The 27,962-nt window shown below is 39.0% G+C and overlaps 1 protein-coding gene across 1 annotated transcript; it reads right to left on the bottom strand.

Moving 5' to 3' along the window:
- Positions 1 to 154: 154 nt before the first annotated feature.
- On the bottom strand, positions 155 to 27,962 carry LOC309699075 (uncharacterized protein). Its single transcript, XM_082521930.1, has 11 exons — positions 27,768 to 27,962; positions 10,753 to 11,013; positions 9,337 to 9,615; positions 8,554 to 8,871; positions 5,669 to 5,765; positions 4,339 to 4,592; positions 2,340 to 2,618; positions 1,913 to 2,215; positions 1,191 to 1,286; positions 754 to 771; positions 155 to 627 (listed from the first exon to the last, which is right to left on the bottom strand). Exons 1-11 carry the CDS (start codon positions 27,844 to 27,846, stop codon positions 578 to 580), a joined length of 2,034 nt encoding a protein of 677 aa, XP_082378056.1. The 5' UTR covers positions 27,847 to 27,962; the 3' UTR covers positions 155 to 577.

Raw genomic sequence — 27,962 nt, 5'->3', positions numbered from 1 at the left:
CCAAACTACAGAAGTGAAACATCTGTCCTGTTCTCTTAAAAATCTCACCTAAACTCACATAAAACAGCAACAATTGTAAAACTAAATAAAAAATACCTTGTGATTTTTTAAAATCAAATCACACCAAAAAAAAACAGATAAAAAAAACAGATAAAAAAAAGGGGGGAAAGCGGAACACATTTTATGAAAGCTTTACAGTTTCTGGCCAACAAAAGTCACACTAATGTTTCACTGAACTGCCTTTAACTTCAATGATGGCATGCATTTACTTCATTAAGCTTATACTGTTTCACATATTTATTTAGTGGAATGCACATGTGTGAAAATGATGTTTCATGAACCACTTCAATAGTAACTTGAGCCTGATGACTCCTGGCATCAGGATCTTGGGATATGCCCGTGTCATCAGGGAAGACAAAATGTATTAATGGAAAAATCTGTTCATTCAGTGTAGCCAGGTAGCCAGCTGACCCCACATTGATGAACCTTGACCTCCAATACATTGGAAGGCTGTTACACTACCCAGGAAAAAGTCCATTTAATGTATGAACTCACTGTGAGCAGTGATGTCTGTCATTTAGGCTTCATAAGGAATCATTTTCTCTTGGACCTCATGGTTTTCTACAGCTGTAGGTCGGAAACACATCGTTAGTCCACAACACTTTTACAAACAACTGACAGATCTGAAAAACTTTTTAATCTACAGAGTGCACATATAACTCAAAGAAAACAGATCAGAAACATTTCACTTACGAGATGGAGGTCGTTTGTCTGTAATGAAAGAAAGTAAAAAACAGGGTTTGTTAAACATTATGTATTTAACTCTGTGATCTTGTCTTATTATCCAACAGTCATTCTCAGTAAACTCTGGCTCTGAGCCTTACTGTAATAACTGCTGGATGAAACAGTGTGATAAAGTCATGACAGACTCGACCACATCTGTATGCTTTTCAGCATCATTTTATTCACACGGTTGCTGTTAACACGCGGTTGCGGCTTTCCAGTTGCTTGCGAACATACACACCAACAACAACACTGAAATCCAGGACCCAGCACACTTTTAACCCGGCGAGGCATCTTTGCAGATGCCCTGCAGGTGCGTTCACCTCCCCTGCAGCAGCACCGCCAACCACACCCCGCCACAAAAACTCAAAACTCAAAGTCCTACAAAATCTGCTTTGTCCTCTCACCTGTCTTCTTTTTGTAGATAATGAATACAATCACAGTGATCACAGCAAGAACACCCAGAGTAAGAATCATGTGGATGATCATGAAGAGGGAATTTCCTTTAGATCAAAGAAAAACAAATCAGAACCTGAACAAATGAAACAGGATAGAGAAGATCACCAATCAAAACAGATAACAGCACTGATTATAGACAATATGTCTGTCACTATATGCTTTACCTGTTGTTCATATCTGAATATATTCACTGTGTCTGTGCTTATTTACCCACATTTAACTCTGATGTCTTTGTGTCTTTGTGCCCACTGAACTTCTGAGAATAAAAATATCCTTTTTAATTTAGTCAGTAAACTTGATTCCAAAATCAAATCATTACCTCTACTCGTCTTATAAAACTCTGGAGTAACTATACTCTGTTAACTGTGGCTGCTCATTCACAAGGTAAAACATGATTTGGGAAAAAGCATTAGTGTTTGGTAAAGAGTCTTAAATTCCTTTTATGTTCTTAGTTTGGAAATACAACTCACTTTTATTTTCAGCAGGTTCACATAATTATTTCAAGATAGGAAACATGTCCCAGTCTAGACTTTAAGTGTGAAATAAACTGACAAAATTGTTCTATTTTTAACACATAAAACTGCATGAACTGCTCTTTACTATGCACTATTATATTACAGTAAACTAAATGTGTGCTTCTGACCTTCATCACTTCTGAGTGCAGACTGACCTTCATTGGTTCTGATCACTGCTCTGTCCAGTCTGGTGATGATGTCCTTATTCACACCACAGAGCTGAAACACACAATCGTAGCTCCTCCAGTCCTCAGGTTTGACTGATGAAAGATCCAGATCAGCAGAAATCTGGAGGGTCCCATCATTGTTGGGCAGGATCTCTCCTCTGTTCACACCCTCATGAAGCTCTTTCCCATCTTTCCTCCACAACAGTTTGGCTTTGTGTGGATAGAAACCTGTAGCGTGGCAGGTGATTGGAGAGGAGGAAGACTTCTGGAGGAGAGACACTGAGGGAAGAACTGTTGAAAAAATATAAGTGTTCGTTATTGTTATTATTACAAATTGTATGTTTGTTGACAATCAATCAACCTATAGCTGATTGATTGTCTTTCCAAGTCCAGTTAAAATCCAGTGTTATTGCACCTGTTCTCCTCAGAGAGCTCCCTGAATAGTTCAGATACTTCTTCAGCCACTCGGGACAAATGTGAGTGAAGTAGTTCTTCTGTCTGGCTGAGAGAGCTCTGTCAGAGTCGTACTTCTGTTTAGCGATGACTGCCTGTTGCTTTGGAGCGATCCACGTCTCTGTCTTAAGGTCAAACGCCAAAAAGTCCTCGCCATCGTAACCCAGCTGATCATAGCCGGTCACATTATTTGTTTCAGTATCCCATTCACAACCATACATCTCCTGATAAACATGCACACCTGAAAGACAGAAACAGTACAGTGAACCAGAGCAAAGCTGCAGCACAGTCTCATCTCAATACAGACACATCAACCAATCGACAGTCACTGAAACAGAGGATCTACTGTTTCTCCTGCTGTTTACTGGTTCAGTGGAAACTAATTAAAACAAACTCTCATCAACACAGTTTAAACTTTACAGAGAAAAAACAGAAACAGACTGAGATGCTACACTCTGAGTCCCTATCTAACCTGCACTTCTATAGACATATATAAATAGGACTACAGGTTACACGCCTATATACATAATATATAGGCACATACAGTATTTAAAGCTTAAACTAATCATGACAGCACGGTGGTTAGCACTGTTGCCTCACAACAAGAAGGTCTTGAGTTTAATTCCACCATCAGGCCAGGGTCTTTCTGCATGGAGCTTGCATGTTCTCCCTGTGTTTGCGGGGTTCTGCGGCTTCCTCCCACAGTCCAAAGACATGCAGTTAGTGGGGATAGGTTAATTGGAAACACTAAATTGCCCATAAATTGCCGAATGGTTGTCTTTGTCTATGTGTTAGCCCTGCGACAGACTGGAAACCTGTCTCTTGCCCTAAGAGAGCTGGGACAGGCTCCAGCAGCCCCTGCGACCCTGAAAAGGAGAAGTGAATGGATGGACTAATCGTGCTCTTTATGATTTGAGAGATGGGAGCTGCTGATTGGTTCCCATCATCAAGTGGCCGCTTTAAAAACCCTCTGCAGCAGTTGTTCCCTGGGAGTAACTGACATCAGCAGCAAACCTGTCCTTGGCCTCCAAACCCTTAGCGACAAATTGTCATGTGTGTCTTCAGTGAACTGTTGGGTTTGTATATAGTGTTGTAGATACTCTTTTAGTGAAAGGTACTGCCTGAATGCTAACAGAGGTCTGTGGTCACATCTTGTCATTTTGTCTGTGTCCTGTTTTCCTTCTCTCACCCCAACCGGTCGCAGCAGATGGCCCCGCCCCTCCCTGAGCCTGGTTCTGCCGGAGGTTTCTTCCTGTTAAAAGGGAGTTTGTCTTTCCCACTGTCGCCAAAGTGCTTGCTCATAGGGGGTCATATGATTGTTTTTCTATCTATCTATTATTGTACGATTTACTGTGCAATATAAAACGCCTTGAGGCGACTGTTGTTGTGATTTGGCGCTATATAAATAACATTGAATTGAATTGAATTGAATTGAATTGAATTGAATCTCAGAGCTTACAGTTTATTTGACCAATAGGAGGGGAGCAGAGAAAATCCTCCATCCAACTTTTTGTCTACTAAAAACTGACATGTGAAAATAAAATTGATAACAAACCAAAAACCAAATAATAAGACAGCATCCAAAGTCCTAATCAGGCCCCATCAAATCTGAAAGCCCTCATCATATCATATTATCGTCCTTCTCACACTACAGGCTTACTTGTGGTAGCAGGCCGAGCTTTAACCTCACTACTATAGGAGCGTTCCCAGTTTGGATTGCAGAGAAAGACCTGCTCTACTTTTAAGATTAGACTTCCTCTGTTTTTATAAACCACTTCTGCACCTCATTAAACTGTCTCCTGTGTGTTTGGTCCCTCAAAGTCACTGCTGCTGTCAATTAGTGCTAAACAATTAAATTAGTGTGAATGGAACATTTTTAAGTTTTAGTGGTTGAAAGTTGGATTTTATAGAAACTGAATCACAAAATCCCAGATGTTTCTAAACGCCTGTTCATTACTCACCCCCTGTTTCATTTAGGCGCTGCTTCACAAATTCAATGTTCCCTTTGAAGATCTGCTCATCCGCGATGGATGCCCGAGTCTGTATGTCCCAGTACAGAGCTCCTTCACTCTTTGCCATCCAGTCCTGCTTGGGACTCTCTTTTTTTATTTTACTGTCATAGTACGTGAATGGCTGCCCATCTAACACGCCCACAGTCACAAACTCTGGAAAATTCCTGATGATGCCGTGTAGAAGTACTGCAGCAAATGTGTAACTGTGGCACAAGAAAATAACACACAGAGGAGTATACTGTTAAACATCAGAAACATGATTGTGATTATCATTAGATTTTCCATCATCATAGTTTTTATTAGAAACCTTAAAACTTGCTTTCATTAATACATTTTTGCAAACACCTCACAAATATGCAGATTTATAATAATTTGATCCATTTCAAAATTTCTTTTTATTCACTTTATCTGTGAAATATTATGTAGGTGACTATTAACATATGATGTTCACATCCTGAAATCTCTCAGCCATTATAGCATACTTTGTACAGGTGCACACACATGGTGTAAATGTCATGCTTGTTTTTTGGTTTTGCATGAGTTGTTTTATAATTTTATAGTTCTGTTTTTAATCCCTGTAGTTGTGACAGTCATTGCATTGCACTCAGTTTATATTGCCCAGGACAGCCCCATCCTGCAAGAGTTCATGCCCCAGAAGGACTCTGGCTTTGACCTATCAGGGTGAGCCTTACCAACAATAAGAGAGTGTAGCGGGAGGGATGATGAGCAAGTCATGGGACGGTTATATTTTAAAGAGATCTGGCCATGGGGGCAGCAGAAAATGTAGCAGAATTAAAATATTAGAGTTCTATAAAGATATTTTAGTGCGCTAAAAAAGCTATAATGTAGATACTATAATCATAAAACAGTCATAAATATACTCACAAATGCACCTCTTCATAAATCCTGTTCACTGTGTTAACCAGTTTACCAGCAAAACCAAGACGCTGGCTGTTCCACTCATCTTAAACTAACTTTTATGGTTTGGGATTATAACTTCACCCACAGCTGAATTAGTTTTTTGTTTGTTAAATATAATTTTGATATTTTGTTCTTTTCTTCAATGTTTTGACCGCCTTGGAAGAGGTGTTTACGTATTTGCTGTTAGTTTTTTAAATTGTAAATACATTTTTTTTAAAGTTGTTTGTTTGTTTTTAAACTTGCCTCTGCTTCCTTGGCTACACACTGCTATCCACCTGTTCAGAAGGTTTTTCCCTTCACATAAACACAATGCTGGTTCGGCTGTTATTATAGAAGATAACTACATGGGTCAACTCACCTGCTGCTGCTTCGGATAGTCCAAGAAAAATCACACTCAGAACAAGGAAGGTCTTCATTTTTGCTTAAGAGCTGGTAGATGGACAAATTGGGAATAACTTAGAGCATCGATCTTCCAAGATTAACCTCTACTCATCCAATAACAATCAGGCAGAGCGGAGCGTCACTTAATGCAGAGGGAACGTGTTCAAGAAGATCGTTGATAAAAAATGAAAATGAAAGTAGTTTATAGCTTGTTTTTTTTTTCGTTTTGTGGCCAGAGACAGTTGAGGTGTTATTATCATCTGTGACAATTTGCGCATGTCACACGTTGTAAAATTCTTGGTCTTGTGTTTATCATCATCTCAGTATGTTTACCACAGTTCTGATAAAATATCACATTTCGACATGTACTGAAGTGTGACGTCAGCGATTTCAGTGACTAAATTTGAAAAAAGCTCCACCTCCGCTAAAAACCTGAAGTGCAGTTTCTGGAGGCAAAGCTTATATCAAGGAATTATTTCATTCCCAAGCTCGAGTATTGTTTGGCCCATTTCTACCGTTGGCAAACTGATAATGTTAATCACACGCAAAGAAAGAAAGAAAAAGAAAAAGAGGTGCTGTTGTGTCCAGGTCATTTCAGTTCGTTGCTAGGTGGTTTCCAGGCAACGTGGTGGCGCCATAATGTTTAACATTATTTATGCTTTTTTGGATATTAATTTGACTGTTACTCCCGTGAATTAAAATACGATGTTCAGTAAAACAACAATAACCTAACATCGATCATAGTGTTTTCTGTTGAGAGGTTGCTGGCTGATCTGCAGACATGAAAACATGGTGTTTTCTACTTTTCTGTGTGAAATGTTCATGTAGTTGATGGGAAATCACCTAAACATGACACAATTAACGGGTGCTGAATCAAATTTTTGGGAAAGTGCACTACTGTTTGGTATAATTTTTTTAATTGAAAAATGGACTGAATATGAATGTGTATTATGGGTAGATAGAAAGCACTTAACCAAGTGCTATAGCAGTAAAGCACCTAGTCCATTTAACAAGAACTTAGTCCACTTAACAAAATGTTTCGACTTGTTATTACACTGACATTTGATGCAGTTTTTCCTTGATCACCTCATTCGCTCACATCAGGAACGTCATTCTCTCAGCCTGGGCGTCTATTGTCTTATGTAGTCTGGAAGATGAGTGGATGGTGGGGTGGGTGCAGTTTTCTCTGCGGTGGGGTTGGGTGGACTGTCCCAGGCTCTCTGGGGCCGGGGGGCACTGCTGCACTGGCGGGGTCTGGATGGGCCTGGGGCCATCAGTTTTATGGCCAGAGTGAGTCCAAAAGTCTACAAATCTCACAGATAACAGTTAATCATCTTGACAACCTTGGCAAACTCTGGTTTGAGGTGGGCCACTATATTTGATAAAGAAAGGTTTTTCACAACTTTGGGAGAAAAGAGTCGAGTCTCAGGTGCCTCCTCAGCAGTGCCAAGTTGAATTAACCCTATGTTTGGATGGGATTGGCCATAACACTATCAGAGGTTACTTATTGATCCCAATTATTACATTTCAAACAGTATTCATCAACATGTGCTCATACAACAAGTGGCACAAACTTTATTAATATAAATGTAGATAATATTTGACCTCAATTTATGGGTCTTGTGATTTCGAGCATGTAGGTTAAATGCTTAACACAGTGATTCCAATATATAAAACACTACAGTATAGGTGTGTATGGTGTATACAAATATATGTGATTCCATAGTATATACATGTGAGTATATGTCCAGTGTATACAGGTATATATGTCATAAAAAAATCCACAACATAACTAGATCTTAACACTTCATTTTATGATGTGAATGATGAACAGCTGATGAGGTCACAGTTTATGGGGGAAAATGAGGCTTGTTGATGCTTCTTGTTTCAGTCCAAAATTTGTCCATAAACCTAAAAAGACAAAATAAGATATATTAACATTCCCAGTTCAATCTAGCAATCATCTCTTGTGATTTTGAAGCACAAAAAAGAAGTAAAATAGTAAATGTAGTAATCTCACTGTTTGCAGGGCTGTTTGTCATTTAGGCTTTAGGAATCATTTGCTCTAGAGACTCAGAAAGTCACGTCACAAACACACTGTTAGTCCACATCCTGCTCTGATCTGACATTTTCTCAAGAATGATCCTGAAAAAATTATTTAACATAAAATACAGAAAACATTTTATTCTACGCAGGGCATAGGGGATCAGCGAAAACAGAATAGAAACAAGTTTTACTTATGAGATGGGGGACGTTTTTCTCAATTACAAAGAAAAAATAATTTCAGTTACATTTATAAAATGTTATATATCGTATCTTTTCTCACATTGTCACACAGCTCCTATTCTTATGGAACGGTGACTCTGGCCCTTGTGGAGCTTATTCTGTTTTGGATAAACCATCGAGTAAAAGGGATTTCTGTTTTTGTCTCTCACCTGTTCTCTATTTGTAGTCAATGAAACCAATTACAGCTATCACTGCGAGAACCATTGTTTCATGGTCGCAAAGATCCTGGCGAGGAAATTTCCTATAGATGACACAACAACAAATAAACCATAACCTGAACAAATGAAACACGTTAAAAGAGACAAACTTCAGTTTGGCAATTAAATAAAAATACGGGGAAAAAAGATACTCGCAAATTTAAATAAACAGTGAAAAGACAGCAAAGTGGGCAATAATTTGAATCAGAGTGCTCAAAACTTTAAATGTTAATATTTATTAAGAAATTAACAAATCAGTATCAGTATGAAACACTTAATAAATCTGTATACAAGGGGAGGAATTAAACTTTTCATCAAACTCAAATAAAACCACGTGAACTGCACCATTTTTACAGTAAACTAAATGCGTGTTTCCTACCTTCATCACTTTTACCCTTGTTGGTCCTGATCACTGCTTTGTCCAGTTTGGTGACGATGTCCTCGTTCACACCAGAGAGCTGAAACACACAGTTGTACCTCTCCCAGTCTTCAGGTGTGACTGATGAAAGATCCAGATCAACACTCATCTGGAAGGTCCCGTCATTGTTGGTGAGGATCTCTCCTTTCTCCACACCCTCATGAACCTCCACTCCATCTTTCCTCCAGACCATCTCAGCTCTGTTAGGATAGAAACCTGTAGCGTGGCAGGTGACTGGAGAGGACGGAGTCTTCTGGAGGAGAGACACTGAGGGAAGAACTAAGGAGAGAAGAGAAAGATAGATGCTATATTACTATTATGTACATACTAATGTAATTCCTGTGGGATGTAATGTAATTTCAATGCCTTAGTTAAGGCTTTAAAAAAGCCTATTAGCATGTGTATGTATGATAAAGAAATGGAGGCTGGGAGAGACTGGTTATAAATGTCAGTGTGTAAATGGTGGATAAATTGGGCCAGAGAAAATTGGGGCAAAAGGAAAATATGACAAAAAAAAACAAAAAATAAACAATTGTAATTAATATGTAGGAGTAACAGAGAAATCAGGAGAAAGGTAGAAAGAGGCAAATGTCAATGTGTGAATGGAAATGAGAGAAAGAGAAAATTTAACTGTGATGTTTTTTTGATGGGGCGAGGGTGTCAATGCTTTTATGTTTTAATGGTCAGAAAAAGAAAAATATTAAGATTGTTCTGGCCAAAAAACAGCATGTTATATGATTTCACCTGTTTTCATCAGAGAGCTCCTCCCATAGTTCACATACTTCATCAGCCACTCAGGACACTCCTGGGTGAGGTAGTTCTTCCTCTGTGCGATGAAAGCTCTGTTACTGTCCCACTTGTGTTTGGTGATGACAGCCTGTTGTACAGGAGCGACCCACGTCTCTGTCTTCAGGTAAAAGCTTATAAAGTCCTCTCCATCATAACCAAACTGCTCATATCCGTTCACTTCACCTGTTTCATCATCCCATTCACAGCCGTACATCTGCTGCACAATGTGAACACCTGACAGAAAAAAAAGACTTTACATTAGGAACAACTGTAGAACACAGCATACATTAAGAATTGACAATATCTTTACAAGAAAACACTGATCCACGGTCATTTATTAAGAGAGGATATTAACATCTGTTGTTTTTGGCTCAATGGAAGCCACTTACAGATAATCATCACTGAACAGTGTGAGCATCTTAGGGAGATAAATACTGGGGAAACATTTCTACATACTCTCTTTATCAAAGAAAAACAGCCTCCATAAAGACCAACACACATGTGCCTGTGCCTCGGAGCGACTGAGGGACCCTTTTCTCTTCAAGCAACTCCAAGAGTGTCAGTACTCACTGACTGGCTAGCTGGAGACTCGTGCCAGCCCTCCTGTATGCAGATTGCAGTGTGTCAACCCTCAAAGACAATTGGCTGCCTGGGATCCTGTGATGCTCCAAGAAGCAATGACTGGTTGATTGTACTCACCTGTGGCTGCAAAAGGCTGGAAATCGTTCACTTATTGGCTGCTGCTTAGGACTAAACATGCAGTTTGTCCTTCATGCCTCCCTCTTTGAACTTTGTTTGTTAACCTTTGTACATGGTTCACTTATCCTGATCCTGGGTATTAAGTTTCCATCCATCTGGAGGTTTTTCTAGAAGCTTCCACTGAAGGAGAGTTTCAGTCCAGGATTGTTTTTAATAAAAGTCAAATACTAGTTCACAATAATTGTAAAATATTCAAACCTCAGACTGATTATTCTGATCCTGCAGATTTTCTGGAGATTATTTTCTTATTAATCAATTATTGAGAAATTGTATCAAAAACAATCATCAAGGTTTCAGAGACAAAAAAAATCCTAAATATAAACAGAAAACTGCAAATATCGCAAATTTATCTTAATTATTTTGATCAACTAACCAGTTAATTGACAAATTATATCAGTTCATACAAACATGGTCCTTAAAGCTGTTTGAATTAAATTAAAGCTTCCCAGACTGTAGTTCTACATTCATTATGAATTATTATGTTAATAATTGTAATCTGTAATCTGAATGAAACATTTTCATTTGTATACAAACCTGTTTACTACTGAAAACAAAACACACTGAAAACATTAAGAGCAAGTGTATCATTAAAAAAATTAAACATGAACAAACCTCCAGTTTGGTTGAAGCGATCCTTTACAATCTCAATGTTGGCTTTGAACGTCTGCTGGGAACCCCTGGAGATATCAGTGTTCCTCTCCCAGAATTGTGGGTCTACTGCACCGTTCACCCAGTCCTGTTTGGGCACCTCTCTCTCCGTGTCACTGTCATAATAATTAATCTGAACATCATCAACCATCCCAACAGTCACAAACTCTGGGAAGTTTGGGACTTGAGAGGACGCAGTGTAGAAATACTTCAGAGAGTGGGTCACTGTAAGAAACAGTTAATGTTGTGAGATCTCAGGAACACAGATTTTTTTGATTTTTTTAAAATAACACAATAAGAAAAACTGCAGCACGTTAAAGACATCCTGTAATAATCCTGCTGTCCCTTCAATAAACACAAAATAGATTTATGAATACCCCGCCTCTCCCCCTATGACAGCTGGGATAGGCTCCAGCGTCCCCCGCTGCCCTGGGTGAATGATTTGAACTCATTATAACTTTAATTTGACTATATTTTCATTTTCACTGTTAAAGAAAGTACACATTACTTCTAATCTGTTTTGCTTTTGTTAGCTGCTGAATTAACCATAAACTCGATTAAGTTTCTTCTTTCTTCTGAATAAAGCAGCATGACTTCTAAAGTGAGTTGTTCTCTTTTCTATTTCCATTTTTTATATTACAAATTATAGGAACTGATTTAATTCTTTTGATGTGACTGTCCAGACTTTGTTTTTTTGTTGTTGTTTTTTCAGAATTTCAGTGTTGGGTTTTCTAAATATCAATATCGATGCTTTTCTTTGTTTATTTTATTTCTCATGGATTTTGTTAAAGCTTAAAATTGTTACAGAAAGCTTTAATTCCAATATCTTTGATTGACATTATCAATAAAAAGCTAATGTTAAGTAACTGATATTCTGAGAATATTATCTTAAGCATTTTGGATTTTATCTTTTATTCATTAATTAAGTTTGCAGGTGAGTTTTCAGTTATCAAAAGTACATGGATTTATCTGTTAGTGTTAGTGACCAAGGCACATAGTGAGTTTAAAACTTCTCATTAGCGCTCACTGGTTGAGGTTGAGTGTCTTTAAATTGCAAAACTTTTCTGGCATTTCTCACTTCCAGCTTCTTATTGATCATTCAGCAGTGATACCAACATTAGCTCATGCTGGTATGTAAAGTGTATTGGCACTTTACATACATAAACTGTATTCAATTATAAAGAAATAATTATTTAATTTGTATCTCAATTCAGTTCACTTGAATTCGATTCAATTTTATTTATACACCTAACAACAAAAGTCCCCGCTTGTGGGGATAGGTTAATTGGATAATCCAAATTGTCACTAGGAGTGAATGTGAGTGCGAATGGTTGTCTGTCCCTGTGTGTTAGCCCTGCGACAGACTGGCGACCTGTCCAGGGTGTACCCCGCCTCTCGCCCTATGACAGCTGGGATAGGCTCCAGCGCCCCCCGCGACCCTGAAAAGGAGAAGCGGGAGCGAATGGATGGATGGACAACAAAAGTCACCTCATTGCGCTGTTAATGAAGCAATAACATCAGAAAAAAACATAAAGTATTCACAATAAACTCCATTTAATGACATGTGGCTCTTTATATACAGCTTATGCTGAACAAATAATTAAACATCTAAGTTTTTTACAGATACTTTGTGTCAAATGAACTTTAGTGAACTTTAATGGTGAGCTGTTGTGTGAAAATGTTTTAATTCCTTGTGAAAATTAAAATGGTATTCCGTTTTTAAAATAACAGTTTTGATTATTGTCACCAGATTAGCATCAGGCCTCCTCCCTGATGTTTTATTTGTTAGAGTGCTTGGAGAGACAGAAGAGTAACAACGTTTAAAAATGCGTCATGAACGATTTAAAGACGGGACTCGTCAAACAGTTTTCGACAGAAATCGTCAGTCAAACTGACCTGCCGCTGCTCCCTGTATCCCCAGGATAAGAAAGAAGATGATGACCTTCATTGTGACCATAAACATGCAAACCTTTGACAGACTTTATGTTTCAGTTGTCCAGAAAAAGCTAAAGCTAAAATAGGAGAAAAGGAGGAGAACTAGGGGGTACGTCACCACTGGGCTCCATCTGAGCCAATAAGAATTTACTCTGAGAGTAAACGTCACTTAAATCTGGGGTAAACGCACCCTTTAGGGTTATCAACGAAACTGAAAGTAAAACATCTTCATATGAACCATGAATGATGAAGGGAAGGGTTAAAGTTTGGTTCATCTTATCTTTATTATTTTTTATGTTATGACAGGTGTAGTTATGTTGGGTATACAATGTATAATTTATTTATGTATTTTTAATCTGGGGTTAGCTGTTTGGTACAGATTGCCTCTGGGGTGAGGTTACAGCGTCTTTAAAGGCACAGAACACATTTTAAAATTTGTTTTTGTGCAACTGATGAGGAATACATATCAAATATGATTTCACCGAGCTTCACTGAATCGTGGTGGTTTGGTCTCCCTCCAGTGGATAAAACCTCGTTAAGTTTCTCAGTGGATTGATTGGTATTAATTTTAAATCAATATGTGTGGCGAGGGCCGCCTGTAAGGGGGAAAATGATGAAAACTTTCTATTAGTACGTAAAAAAAGAAGAAAAGAAACCATAAAAAATGCTTCACAAAGTACTTATAAACGTGTTTGTTTCCTAGCATTAGTTTTGTTTTGTTTTTGGCAACACAGAATAATTCCAGTCAGCCTCTGGCCCCGCCCTCATTATTTCACGGTTTGGTTTGGTCCAGGTATACGTTCCCAGCTGATGAGCTGGAGGGGCATGATGGTGGCTGAGTTGAGAGCACAGCTGGACTGGCCATCGGGCTGTGGGCAGACAAACAGAAGAAAAAGGTATTGAGGTGAAAAGGAACACAATTTGTCCCGTACTTCTGCTAGAATGAAAAAAAGACACAAAGCTGGAGTTATTCTGTGTCTTTACGCTGCACAGCTGCCTCTTCTCTCCCCCTCCTGTTGCTAATTCAATCATGAAACTGATCAATGATCAGCTGATCGGCTTTTCTGATGCAAGTCCTGTCTCTCTTGCTTGTTTACCGCCCACTTTGCGCCAGAAAGAGGAAACCAGCGGATGTCGCGCTAAACAACAGCAGCACGTTTAAGCTTGATCAGCTGTTGTTAGAATTTATTTAATATTACTTCTTAGTATCAGCTGATGTTTGCTGGAGCCACAGCTGCAAAAAAGCTGCTGGTCATGATATCGGATTGGATATCTGGTGAGAGGGAAACATGAAGATGAAACCAGGAGATGTCCTTACTGAACCATCAGAGCTGAACAGGTGATGGAGAAACAGGTTTACCTTTTAGGTGACATGGATGAGTTGAAGGGAAGTTATGAACTGTTTCTGAGAGACAAATAACCCCAGGATCCTTTCTACATAGCTGACAACTGGGTGATTCTCTTTTTGCAGCAACATTTCATGTCCTCATATGAATGTGCCAAATATGTAAAACAAAGTAATTCAATTATGTGTTTAAGTGTTTGGCATTATTGAAACATAATTTAAACATAAATAGGTTCAATTCTGTCCCAGACTATTTTCTGCATGTCATCATTCTTTTCCCACTTTCCTCTCACTTTCTGCACTGTCCTATCCACACATTCTATCTACTTTCAACTGAAGGCCAATTTCACTAAAACCACTGACAGTGTGTAACTGGACTTGTTCTTTTACACATAATGCATATGGTTCATACAAAAAGTTTGAATTAATCTGATTGAAAAGACAAAATCCAGTGCTTAACAGTATCTAGGTAAGTGAGAAATCTGCAGTTTTGAGTGACAAAAGTACAAACTGCTTTGATGAGCTGTGACATTCATATGGAAAATTAATTAACACAATAGTGGTGTTTACAAAAACAATGAGAAAGTCTGCTGTGGATGAGGAAATACGTCACTGATTTGAGAACTGCATTAAGAGTGCTGAGTGTGCAGCTGTGTGAAGGCAGGAATAGGACCCAAATGCAAACTCGTGGAGGCGGAACTTAAACTCAAAGACCTCAGCTTTATTGCTGGCATAAGACAAAACAGAAACTAAACTGGGAAGGCTAGAAACTGAGCTTGAAACAGAACACAGAGACAAGTATGAGGGACGACGCGATGATGAACAGGAGCACACGCAAACACTAAATACAGAAGGGGAACGGGCAAAGAGCAAACACCTGGGAGACATGGCTGACACTAATTACAAAGACGAGATGGGGAGGAAGCAAAACAGAATACATTGACCTTCAAAGTAAAACAGGAAACAGTGGGCACAGAACTAAACCTATACTAAACAGAAGGGCACCAGAACAAAACCTAAGAACTAGAATACAAAAACAGAAATCAACACTACAAGTCATATAAAACAGAGAAATCACAGAATAACAACAACAACAACAACAACAACAACAATAATAATAATAATAATAATGATAATAATAATAATAATAATAATACACAAAATACTTGGGTCACCAACCTAGGACTGTGACAAGAACTGCATCAAAACAGTGAAGAAAAATTGTGAACTTCTGTTGCAGCAGAAACTTTTTCTCAGAAGTTCAGTGTTGAAGATTCCTTGGTGAAGTTCACAGGCTCATTCAAACTTTTTCTGTCTTCTGTTCAGATAAAAATCAAATATTTATTAATGAGGAGGGTTTTGAAAATATAAAATACATCATGGAATGAGTGAAACCTACTGGTAAAACTCATTCATCGTGCACATAATTAATGTTTATTTTAAAATCAGTCAATACAGCACAAACCTGACTGAATGCAGTACTTGTATCACTTACCGTTGTCACAGATAATATCTCCAGCAGAATTACCAGGTGTCTTGGACACTAAAGAAAAAAAACGAAAAACATCCAGATGAAGGACTATAAATAAAAGACTGGACAAGATAAATAAATAAAAAGATACAGTTACTTGATCACTAGTAATATGTAACATATATAATGATATACAGGATTCACTTTAAAGCCATGACTCTGACTGCTGTAATGCCTGAGCTTTATGCCAGTACTTCTTAGCAAGATAAGAACTGGCAGCTGGAGAGGTGTCCCTGATGTCTAGAGCTGGTGGGTCAAACCAGTTCCAGTGAAAAATGCAGAAATATTTTTAATTAATATGTATCAAAAAAAAAGATTGCAAAAGCATTCTTAGAAAGATGGCTATATGTAATGTTAACAGTTAATGTGTGAGCAGAGATCAAGTACACTTAATTTTAATAGTTTGTGATTTGCTGTTTATATTTTCTCTAGAAGGATGATCAGAAGAAGTCTTTGAACCTGGGGAGAAAAAGTAAAAGACCACGACTGTTGTTCATGTTTTTATCATGTCAGTGACTTATTGAGGGGCATTAAAACTTTAAAAAAAATGCATTTGGTTAAGTTTCTGTCTTTTACAGGTTAGCTATCCCAGTGGAGGTGATGAGTAACAGATAATAAAACAACGCAAAATTGACATAAATATTTTTGACATGTCAAAAAAAAAAAAAGAGTGACCAATATAGCCACCCTTCTTTTCAATAACTGTCACAAGCCTTGCATTCATGGAGTCTGTCAGTTTCTTGATCTGTAACTTTTTGAGCAGCAGCAACTACAGCCTCCCAGCAGTGGCGGTCCTAGCCCGTTTGGCGCCCTGGGCGAACACTCCCTCACCACAACATAACCTAACAGACCTACACCTTAGTTCACAGATTCACTTTGTCTAAGGTGTATTTCTGGGATTTCACACAACCCAGGATTCAAATCATGAATACATAATGGGCTTGGATTTACAACATTACGAATGAAATGTGCTCTATTTGGAAGCAGCCGCCCCCTCCTCCCCTTTCGACGGGTTGTGTGTGAGACTTTAAATCATCAAACTGTAAATTATAAATTTTAAATTGTTATTGATCCCTTTACCCCTAGTCCTAAAGTGTATATTTATTTTCTTACTCTTCTTATATATATTGTTTGTTTACTTGCACTGCTGTAACTGGAGCCTCGTCGTCTCCTCTCTCTATATACTGGACTGTATGCAGCGGAGATGACAATAAAGTTTACTTTGACTTCAGCAGCGAGCAGGCGCACCGAGGGCTCTCGCGCTCACTTTTCGTGTATAGAATTTCAAAAAAACATCCGTGCAAATTATAAGTCTGTATCATAATGTCTGGTGTTTTTGTGTTTGTTGGTTTGTTTTTATTTTGTTTTATTTTGCGAGTTGGTTATTAGATGCTGCTCCAGCCGGCCAGAGAATCCCCCGCCGCCCTGCCCTCTCCTCCCTGTGCCGCAAGCAGCAGGCGCACCTCGCAAACGGAGGGCGCCCTTACTCCCAGCAAATGGGCGATCGGTGCCTATGCCATTCCCAATATGCGCTGGCTGACGTCGGGGCAGCATGAGTACGAGCAACTTTTTTTTGCCGATGCCAGTGATGCCGCCCCGGGCAACCGCCCGTGTCGCCCGTATCTAAAACCGCTACTGCCTCCCAGACACTGTTCAGAGAGGTGTTCTGTTTTCCTACACTGTAAATCTCCCATTTAAGAGGGCCCATAGTTTCTCAGTAGGGTTTAGGTCAGGTGAGCGAGGGGGCCATGTCATTATTTTTTTTTTATCCTTAAAGCCTTTACTGGCTAGCCATGCAGCTAGTGCTCCATGCATATGATGGAGCATTGTCCTGCATAAAAATCATGGTCTTCTTGAAAGATGCAGATCTTTTCTGGTACCACTGCTTAGAGAAAGTGTCTTCTAAAAACTGGCAGTAGGTGATTTTGAGGCCATCTTCAACCCGAAAAGGTCCAACCAGCTCATCTTTAATAATACCAGCACATACCAGTACCCCACCTCCACCTTGCTGCCGTCTGAGTCAAAGTGGAGCTCTGTGTTCGTTACTGATCCAGCCACAGGGCCCTCCATAAAACCTTTGAAAAATCTGTCTTCAGATATTTCTTGGCCCAGTCTTGACGTTTCAACTTGTGTGTTTTGTTCAGTGGTGGTCGGGTTTCAGCCTTCCTCACCTAGGCCATGTCTCTAAGAACTGAACACCTTGTAAATCTGGACACTCCGGGTAGGCTGCAGTTCTGGAATATGGCAGCAGGAGGATAATGGGTTCCTGGTAGCTTCACGTTTGATTCTTCTCAAATCTTTGGCAGCTAATTTTAGTCTTTTTTTTCTCAAAACGTTTCTTGCGACCCTGTTTGCTATTTGCAACAAAACGATTGATGGTTCTGTGCTCACACCCCAATATCTTATCAATTTCAAGAGTGCTGCATCCCTCTGAAAGACTGAGAAAGAGAAGCTGCCTAACAATTATGCACACCTTTATATAGTGGGTTAATCTCCTTAGGCCACACCCTCACTCATTACGCAAATACACATCACCTGATATCCTTAAATCCAATAAGCACTCAAGTTTATACAGCTTGAAGTTGGAAAATAAGCATAAAAATTATGATATGGCCAAAATTCCGTAAATGGCCTGCATTTGTATAGCGCTTTTCTAGTCCATAGGACCCCAAAGCGCTTTACACTACATTCAGTCATTCACCCATTCACACACACATTCACACACTGGCGATGGCAAGCTACATTGTAGCCACAGCCACCCTGGGGCGCACTGACAGAGGCGAGGCTGCTGGACACTGGCGCCACCGGGCCCTCTGACCACCACCAGTAAACGGACTAGATATTACAATCCTGCATTGCTTTAAGTGGAGAAAATCTTGAGGGATGGCTGTTATTAGGAAAGGCAGCCCAGAAACTTTAACAGCGGATCCCATCGTTGTGTGCCTCAATTTCACAGGCTTGAATTGAGATTTACTCATTACTACAAATCTCATTATAATACGGTCATTAAATTAAGTCAGGTTTTCAAAGAAATTTAAAATGTACTTATAAGTTTGAGGACATTTGGCTGTAAAAACAAGAAAACACATGTCAGCTGTAAATACAGGAATACTGATACCCAATCCTTCCTACACTACTGGTTACCTTTGACCATATAAATAATTATATAATTATGACACTGGTGCCCTAAACATCACTTTTGCTTCGGATGTTGCTGTGTCTGAACCCGAAACTTATTTCAATTTAGAATCTGGACAAATAAGTAAAATGCTTAAGCCATGAACTTTTTTGTCTCACCCGTTTTCTTTCGATAAATAATGTGTCACGGACCCGGCTCTGGAGGACTCGGGGGTCCGTGAGCAGGATGGATTATTATTAGAAAGTGTTAAAATACTTAAATATTAACCTGAAGACTCAGCTTACACTGCTTTTGGTTGTTACCTGTTTAATCCTGTGTGCATTCTTTGTTTTCTTTTGAAAACTGTTAATAATGACTTCAATTAAGTCATATTACTCTTACTATCATTATTATTGTTTGCACTATGTCATCATCATTGTTTGCATTATACAAGAAACATCCAGGAAGTTTGTTTCTCACCTGTCCTCTTTTTGTAAATAATGAATGCGATCACAGCGATGGCAGCAAGAACAACCACAGCAACAACCACAGCAACAACAACAGGGATGATCAGGGAGAAGGAATTTCCTGTGGATCACAGAACAAACAAAATGTGAGAACAAAAAGTTTCCAATCAGATAACAATCGTGTACAAAAGCTTCGTTTATGGTCACTACATATTTGTCTCACTAATGATTGTTTTCATTCCAACAATAAAAGTTCTGCCATTAAATTTAATTTCAATACATTGCTATGTTCAAATTTATTGGCAATGTTTCAAAATATACATTTTCCCCAATTTACTATTTAATCTTCTAAAACTGTCCATTAGTCAGATAATCAGTGGCCACACATGAACATGTTTTATATTCATCAATGTTCAGCAAGGAAAAAATGTGGTGGAAAAACACAACTTGGTCTAAACTGATTTAGGTCTTAAAATTATTCTGACAGAAGCTGACAGAAAGAATATCAAAGCAAACAAACTTTCTCATCCAACATGAACCACAGGGTATTGCAGTAATTCAAGTGTGTGTTTCCCATGTTTATCACTCATCTGATCCTGATTCCAGACTCACCTTCACTGATCTTGATCTCTGATTTGTCCAGTTTGGTGACGATGTCCTCGTTCACACCAGAGAGCTGAAACACACATCTGTATCTGTGCCAGTCTTCAGGTTTGACTGATGAGAGATCCAGGTCAACACTCATCTGGAAGGTCCCGTCATTGTTGGTGAGAATCTCTCCTTTGTTCACACCCTCATGAAGCTCCACTCCATCTTTTTTCCAGACCATCTCGGCTCTGTCAGGATAGAAACCTGTAGCGTGGCAGGTGACTGGAGAGGAGGAAGACTTCTGGAGGAGAGACACTTTGGGGAGATCTGTGGAGTAAAGACAAACAGTTCATTCTTTCTGTATTATTACTATTACTTTTATTTGAGCTGGAGAAGTGCACAGTGCAGACGAGACGTGAAGAAGAGAGTGCAGACAAGGTGGACACGATCAAGAGTGGAAAGGAAGGTTTACAAGATGGCAGTGAGACCTGCTGTGATTTAATATCTGAGGATGGTGGCACTGAGACAAATACAGGAGACAGAACTGATGATATTAAAATTATCATAAGGAGTGAGAAGGATTAGAAATGAGTATATCAGAGCTAAAACTGTGGAAGAAGATCTGCTGTGACGACCAGGAGCAACTTTAAAAGATTATTATTATTATTATTATTATTTAAACCATACCAATTTCTTTTGATGTGATGTAGTTTATAAAATTTAATTTAATTTAAAAATTGTGTCAAAATGCCACGCGAAGTGCAATTTAACCCTTTCACACATAGGGGTCACTACAGTGGACAACTATTCAAAGGCTCTTGTATTTGTGTCAGTGTTGATGGTAAACTTGCACATAAACCACTACATTGGACACTGATGAGTCACTCCATGCCTTGCAGGGTTATAGTTGTTACATATATTGTTATACTGTTATAAAATATTTTTAAAATATATTTAAAAATATATTTGTTATGTTATAGTTTTTACACAGTGTATATTAATTATTCATTTGTCAAATTCATAAGTCAAAATGTTTGTTGTACAACTACGTGGACATGTAAAAATACTCTTTGAAAATGAAAAGCACATGTTTAAAAAAATGAAGTTCAAAAATCTTTTTTTCATGCCTTAAGATGAATAAAAATACTCAAGAAAAAAAAGCTCTGATTGAAGTTTTCATAATTCATGCATGAAAAGGTTAATTTAATATCATATTAAGTAATAAACTGAGACATATAACTTTTGGTTAACAATCTAATTCTGGTCATAGATTTTACCTGTTCTCATCAGAGAGCTCCTCCCATAGTTCACATACTTCTTCAACCACTCAGGACACTCCTGTGTGAGGTAGTTCTTCCACTGTGTGATCGTAGCTCTGTCGCTGTCCAACTTGTTTTTGGTGATCTCAGCCTGTTGTTTTTCAGCAACCCATGTCTCTGTCTTCAGGTCAAAGCTTAAGAAGTCCTCTCCATCATAGCCGTATTGGTTATATCCGTTCACTTCACCTGTTTCTTCATCCCATTCACAGCCGTACGTCTGCTGGTAAATGTGAACACCTGACAGAAAAACAGAGACAAAGACTGCAGTGAACCAGAGAGGCTGCACTAAAGTCTTATACTGACACAGAGACGTGATCAACATATAGAGGATCTACATTTATGGCTGTTTTTGTCTCAGTGGAAGATTTTTAAAACAAATCATCATTAACAATGTAGATTTTACAGAAAGACACTGGGAAAAAAACAGAATTCATTTTCTCCCATTAGCACATCTATGTCCTGCCTGCAGAGATCTATGCTGTTGTAGGTGGAGCAACTTCCTGTGAGCTGCAGGATCAGACAAACACACTAAGCTGGATCCTGAGCAGCCGACACAGATCCTGATTCTAGATTTACTTTCCATCCTCTGAAAGTCTGCAGCTGCTATCAGTCTAACAAAATCTTTCCTGTGAGAAACTAAACACCAGACTGTCCTGAGGTTTTTCTAGAGGTGTCTCTGTTTGTGACCTGACAAAAAGGTGAAAAAGGTTCCTCTAAGATTTTACAACCATGTTGTCATTTTTATTACATTTACTAAGAGCAGAGGACTGAAACAATAATTCAGACCTTGAATTCGACTCCATGCTGGGACACTTTGGTGTTTTTCAGCGCTGTGACCAGATCAGATTTTGCACTAAAAATATTAAAACATTCACATTAATGATATTATTGGATGTGTAGCACAGAGATCTGTGGGTGTCTTTCAGTAGGAACCTGAGCGCCACTGATGCTGTGATGAGAGCCGACAGTCTACAGGTGAGAAACACGAGGAGTCATTCCTGCTTTTATAACATCGCTGCTCTCAAAGCCACGAGAAACGCCTCGGTGCATCATCACAGGTATTTTCTTTATATGAACATGTGGAGTTACACACCATCTAGATTCAAATTCCACACTTTTCCAGCCCGTTTGGTTAATAAATTATATTAAAATTGCTAATCAATAAATCAGGACGCCGTGAATGTCCATGGAAATCTCGCAAAAACACCTTATAGGCGGCAACAAAGTGAATGTGGGATGAGCTGGTGTTGTCTGCACTCCTTTGATTGGAGTGTAGATTAAGTGGAGGAGAAACATGGGGAGGCCCTGCATGAGTCAAGAAAACGCTCACAGCTGTCACTGAGAGAGGTGGGCGGGTTGACCCAAATATCGATAGTATTGATACCAACACTAGTATTGGTTACGGATCAATACTAGCATGACTGGATTGATACTTTGCTTTTATCCTTCATGTTCAGTATGTAGCCGCTGAACTGTGTTAATTATTTCTGTAGTGGGGGTTCCCTTTGTCCAACCAAACATCCTACAGTTTAAAATTCACAAGCCACTGCTGCACTGTAGTAATGTTTTGTATGCAGGCAAAAGAAGTCCAACTATCAAACTCGAAAGTCGCATTTTATTGTTTATTTTTCCAGTTTGGAAAGCATCAGCTCGAGGGTCGTCAGGTCCTGCGCGGACCAACTGTGTGGGGTGATGGAGCACCTCTTCAACCTGAGCCTGAGGTTGGGAAGAGTCCCACAGCTCTGGAAAACCTCCTGTGTCGTACCAGTGCCAAAGACTTCACGCCCCAAGGACCTCAACAGCTACAGGCCGGTGGCTCTGACATCCCACCTGATGAAGACCCTGGAGCGGTTGGTCCTGGCTCAGCTTCGGCGCCTAATAAGCTCATCACTGGACCCACTTCAGTTTGCCTACCAGCCCGGCATTGGAGCGGATGATGCCGTCATTCACCTCCTACATCGTTCCCTCGCTCACCTGGAGACTGCTGGAAGCACTGTGAGAATCATGTTCTTTGATTTCTCCAGTGCCTTCAACACCATTCTTCCCTCGGTTCTAAAGGACAAGCTGGTGAACTCTGGAGTGGACCATCACCTCACTACCTGGATCCTGGACTACCTCACCGACCGACCACAGTATGTGAGGACTCAGGGCTGTGTGTCGGACAGGGTCGTCTGCAGTACGGGGGCCCCACAGGGAACGGTTCTGGCTCCGTTCCTCTTCACCATCTACACTGCAGACTTCTCCCACAATTCCACCCAGTGCTTCCTGCAGAAGTTCTCTGATGACTCTGCAATAGTCGGCCTCATCACTGATGGGGACGACAAGGATTACAGAGGTCTGACCCAAGACTTTGTGGACTGGTGCCAGCTGAACTACCTCCAGATCAACGCCAGTAAAACCAAGGAACTGGTGGTAGACTTCCGCAGGCACAAGCATTCTCCACTGCAACCACTGAACATCCAAGGTATGGACATTGAGGCTGTGGACAGCTACAGGTACCTTGGTGTTCATCTGAACAATAGACTGGACTGGACTCATAACTCAGACGCCCTCTACAGGAAAGGGCAGAGCAGGCTGTACCTGCTGCGGAGACTCAGGTCGTTTGGAGTGGAGGGCCCACTCCTGAAGAAATTCTATGACTCTGTTGTGGCTTCTGCTATCTTTTATGGTGTGGTCTGCTGGGGCGGCAGCATCTCTGCTGGGGACAGGAAGAGACTGAACAGGGTGATCCAAAGGGCCAGCTCTGTTCTAGGATGCCCTCTGGACCCAGTGGAGGTGGTGAGTGACAGGAGAATGGCGGCTAAGCTGTCATCCCTGATGGACAACATCTCCCACCCCATGCAGCAGACTGTGACAGCACTGAGCAGCTCCTTCAGTGGGAGACTGCGGCACCCACGGTGTGGGACGGAGAGATTTCGCAGGTCTTTCCTCCCCACTGCTGTCAGACTCCATAATAAAGACTTTAACTGAACAAACACACACATCCACACATGTGCAATAACACTAAGTGCAATAATCCTTTCTGTCATCGTTGTATTTTTACTCAGTTGTATATAGTATTTGTATTTGTATTCTATTTTTATCTTATTGTATATTTATTTTTATTTTATTCTACTGTATATAGTATTTTATTTTATTCTATTCTGTACAGTTGTGTACTGTATTTATTCTTATTGTATTCTAATTTTTGCGTCATAACTTTTGCACTGTCCACTTCCTGCTGTGACAAAACAAATTTCCCACGTGTGGGACTAATATAGGTTATCTTATCTTATCTTATCTTAATAACAAAGATCCACCTTTGTTCCTACCCGCTGCTTCTCCTGCTCTGGTTAAAAAAAACAAAAAACAACATAGGCCCACCCCAGTGCATTCTGGTCCTATACCAGTCCCTTTGTTTATATATATATAAAAGACTTTACAGTTGTTCCTGGCTGACTTAGCAAGATAAACAACAAAACAAAACAAAGCGAATATTAACCTACAAATAAACTTGTAAATAACCCAAAATATAAACAAACCAACAACAAACCCAACAAATTTCAGAATAACAAAACTAAAGAATAAATAGCTCCAACAATTTCTTTGGAAGAATAAACCTCAAACATGCACTATGAAAAATGTCCAAACCTTTTTGTTTGCTTTAGAGACAGAATTTACATCACAGGTCTCCAAAAAACTGAGTTTCAAAAAGCATGAAAAGCTGAAAAGTGTTTTGTTGTGTCAACTAATTATTGTGGAAAGTAACAATCACAGTGATATAGTGGTCATGGCTCACTACTCTCCCCCAATTAGCTGCCTGAATAACTTAAAATTATTGGAACTGACATCGACAATACTGCACCTGTATTTACTTGGTTGAAAGTGTGAATGTTTTTGTTGAAAGTCCAGGCAAGTATATACATGTTAAATGACAAGATATACGTGTTCAAATGGCGTCAATTAACTCACAACTATATGATAATTCTTCATAACTAAACAATAAGAACAAGTAGTCTGATGTCCTGTGATCATTATGAAGCTATAATTTGAAATACAATAACACGTTAAGTTTTTGTACAAAGTATCAGCATCGGATCAGTATTGTTGATACCACCCTGAATATTACTTCGGGAAAGGAAATCAGTAGTATCGCACATCACTAGTGTTGTGTTTACAAGGTTCTATAATAAGGGAAGAAAATTAGTACATGCTGTTACCCTGTCAGACCAGGGGTGTCGCTAATGAGGCTGGCTAAGAGAAAGAGGAGAAGAAGAAAATAGAGCGCGAGAACAAGATGGAGCTCCGCTGTAAAGCCTAAAATAAAGTGTTGAACCCAGAGGTCGCCTCCGCTGCCTGATTACACACCCAACAACTAGTCACTGAGCGCCGGAAAAAGCAGCTCAGTGACCCGCCCAGAACGCTGTTATTTTCCTCCGCTTTCTGGAAGGGTTTCTGCTGAATTTTACGACGTCCTGATTTAACGACACCACCTTAATAATCAACCTTCAGCCAGTTTATGGGAAAAGTGAGACATTTTAACAATTTACTGTCCTTGATTATATTTTCAGGTTGTTGTGTATTAGTAAAAAAAAAAAAAAAAAAAAAAAACCCCACACACATTAAATTTTAAATCGGGGACCAAAAATATTAAACATAGACTGAAACTCATATTTACTGTCTTATTTACATTTTCTCATGAAAACGGGCTGAATGTCGGCTTCATTTTCACAATGGTTGATGCATTTAGTTAAATCCATTCATAAAGAGGCCGTGGACAGTGAGCGGGTCATTGAGCTGTCTCTACTTTCAGCCTGTTACAAAGTCAACCCTGTTTGATTCTACTTTTTGTATTAAATATAACATAATATTAATATTAATATTATTATGTGTTTAATGGAATCTGGAAAAACTGCTGTCAAAACTGTGACATCACAGCACATTTAACATCTCAGCTAGATGATAAATTATTTCATCCTAAGATGCTGTTGATGGTGTCTGACATATTTTCTTTTTCTATAATTTATTACAACATGTGATTATTTGTGAGGGTCGTCTGAACTGAGACACGGAGCGACTTCCTGTGAGCTGCAGGAACAGACAAACACAGTAAGATGGATTCTGAGCAGCAGACTCAGATCCTGATCCTGGGTTTAAGTTTCCATCCTCTGAAACTCTGCAGCCTCCTATCGTTCTAACAAAAATCGTATAACTGCGGGAAAACTACACACCGGACTGTCCTGAGGTCTTTCTAGAAGCTTCCACTGAAGGAGAGTTTCAGTCCAGGATTGTTTTTATTAAAAGTCAAATAGTGGTTCACAATAATTGTAAAACAAACACACTTCAGACTGATTATTTAGATCCTGCTGATTCTCTGGAGATTATTTTCTGAATAATCGATTATTAAGAAATTGTAGAAAAAACAACCATCAAGGTTTCAGAGGTAAAAAATCCTAAATATAAACCGAAAACTTCAAATATCATGAATTTATCTTTATTATTTGATTATTTTGATCAACTAACCAGTTAACTGAAAAATTATATCAGTTCATACAAACATGATCATTAAAGCTGGTTGGATTAAATGAAAGTTTCACAGACTGTAGTTCTACATTTATTACGAATTATTATGTTAATAATTTTAATCTGTAATCTGAATGAAACATTTAATGTGTGCAAACCTGTTTACTACTGTAAACAAAACACACTGAAAACATTAACAGCAAATATCAGTAAAAATGAAACATGAACAAACCTCCAGTTTGGTTGAAGCGCTGCTTTAAAATCTCAATGTTGGCTTTGAACCACTGCTGCTGATCCCTGGAGATATCAGTCTGACTCTCCCAGTACCGCCGATCTGTGTTCCTGGCAACCCAGTCCTGTTTGGGCACAGCTTTCTCCATGTCGCTGTCATAATAATTAATCTGAACATCATCAACCATCCCAACAGACACAAACTCTGGGAAGTTTGTGACTTCAGAGGATCCAGTGTTGAAATACTTCAGCGAGTGGGTCACTGTAAGAAACAGTTAATGTTGTGAGATCTCAGGAACACAGACTTATAAATTCTTTTATTTTTTAAATAACACAATAAGAAAAACTACAGCACATTAAGGACATCCTGTAATAATCCTGCTGTCCCTTCAATAAACACAGAATAGATTTATGAATAGATATTCAGTGGTTAATGTAATTTTTCTGATCCTCTTTTCTTCAAAACTTCAAATTCTAGTTTGAACCTGATTATTCACAGAAAGTTTTAAAACTGTTGTTTATCCTACAATGGTAGTTTTTAAAATAAACGTTTTAATTATTGTCACCAGATTATCATCAGACCTCCTCACTGATGTTTTATTTGTTGGACTGTTTGGAGAAACAGCAGAGTCACGACGCTTAAAAATGCGTCACGAACGGTTTAATCATCAAATAGTTTGGGACATAAGTCGCCTTGTTTTAATCTCTGCGTTCATCTAAACTTTAATGTTTATTATTAGGTATTGAAAAGATAAACAGACGATTTAATTACCTGTATAATATAATCGATTGTTTCTAAACATTGACATTTTCTACTAGGATCCATTACAACTAAATGTTTAGCGTACAGGAACTTTCTGGGGAGCAAACAGTCCGTCCATTTGTCTTTCAAATTACATAAATCTGACATAGAAAAAGACAAAAATATAACAGTCAAACTGACCTGCCGCTGCCCCCTGTATTCCCAGGAGAAGAAAGAAGATGAAGGCTTTCATCTTCTTCTTCATTGTGACCATAAACATCCAAACCTTTAACAGACTTTGTGTATTCGCTTGTCCAGAAAAAGCTAAAATGGAGAACCAGGAGAAACATCACCATTAGCCTCGATCAGAGCCAAAAGGGATTTACTCTGAGAGTA

Source organism: Aulonocara stuartgranti, assembly GCF_965226115.1.
Source record: "Aulonocara stuartgranti genome assembly, chromosome: 22".
Lineage (NCBI taxonomy): Eukaryota > Metazoa > Chordata > Actinopteri > Cichliformes > Cichlidae > Aulonocara > Aulonocara stuartgranti.
Note: the sequence above shows the minus strand (reverse complement) of the source record. Positions and strands in the feature narration are given on the sequence as shown.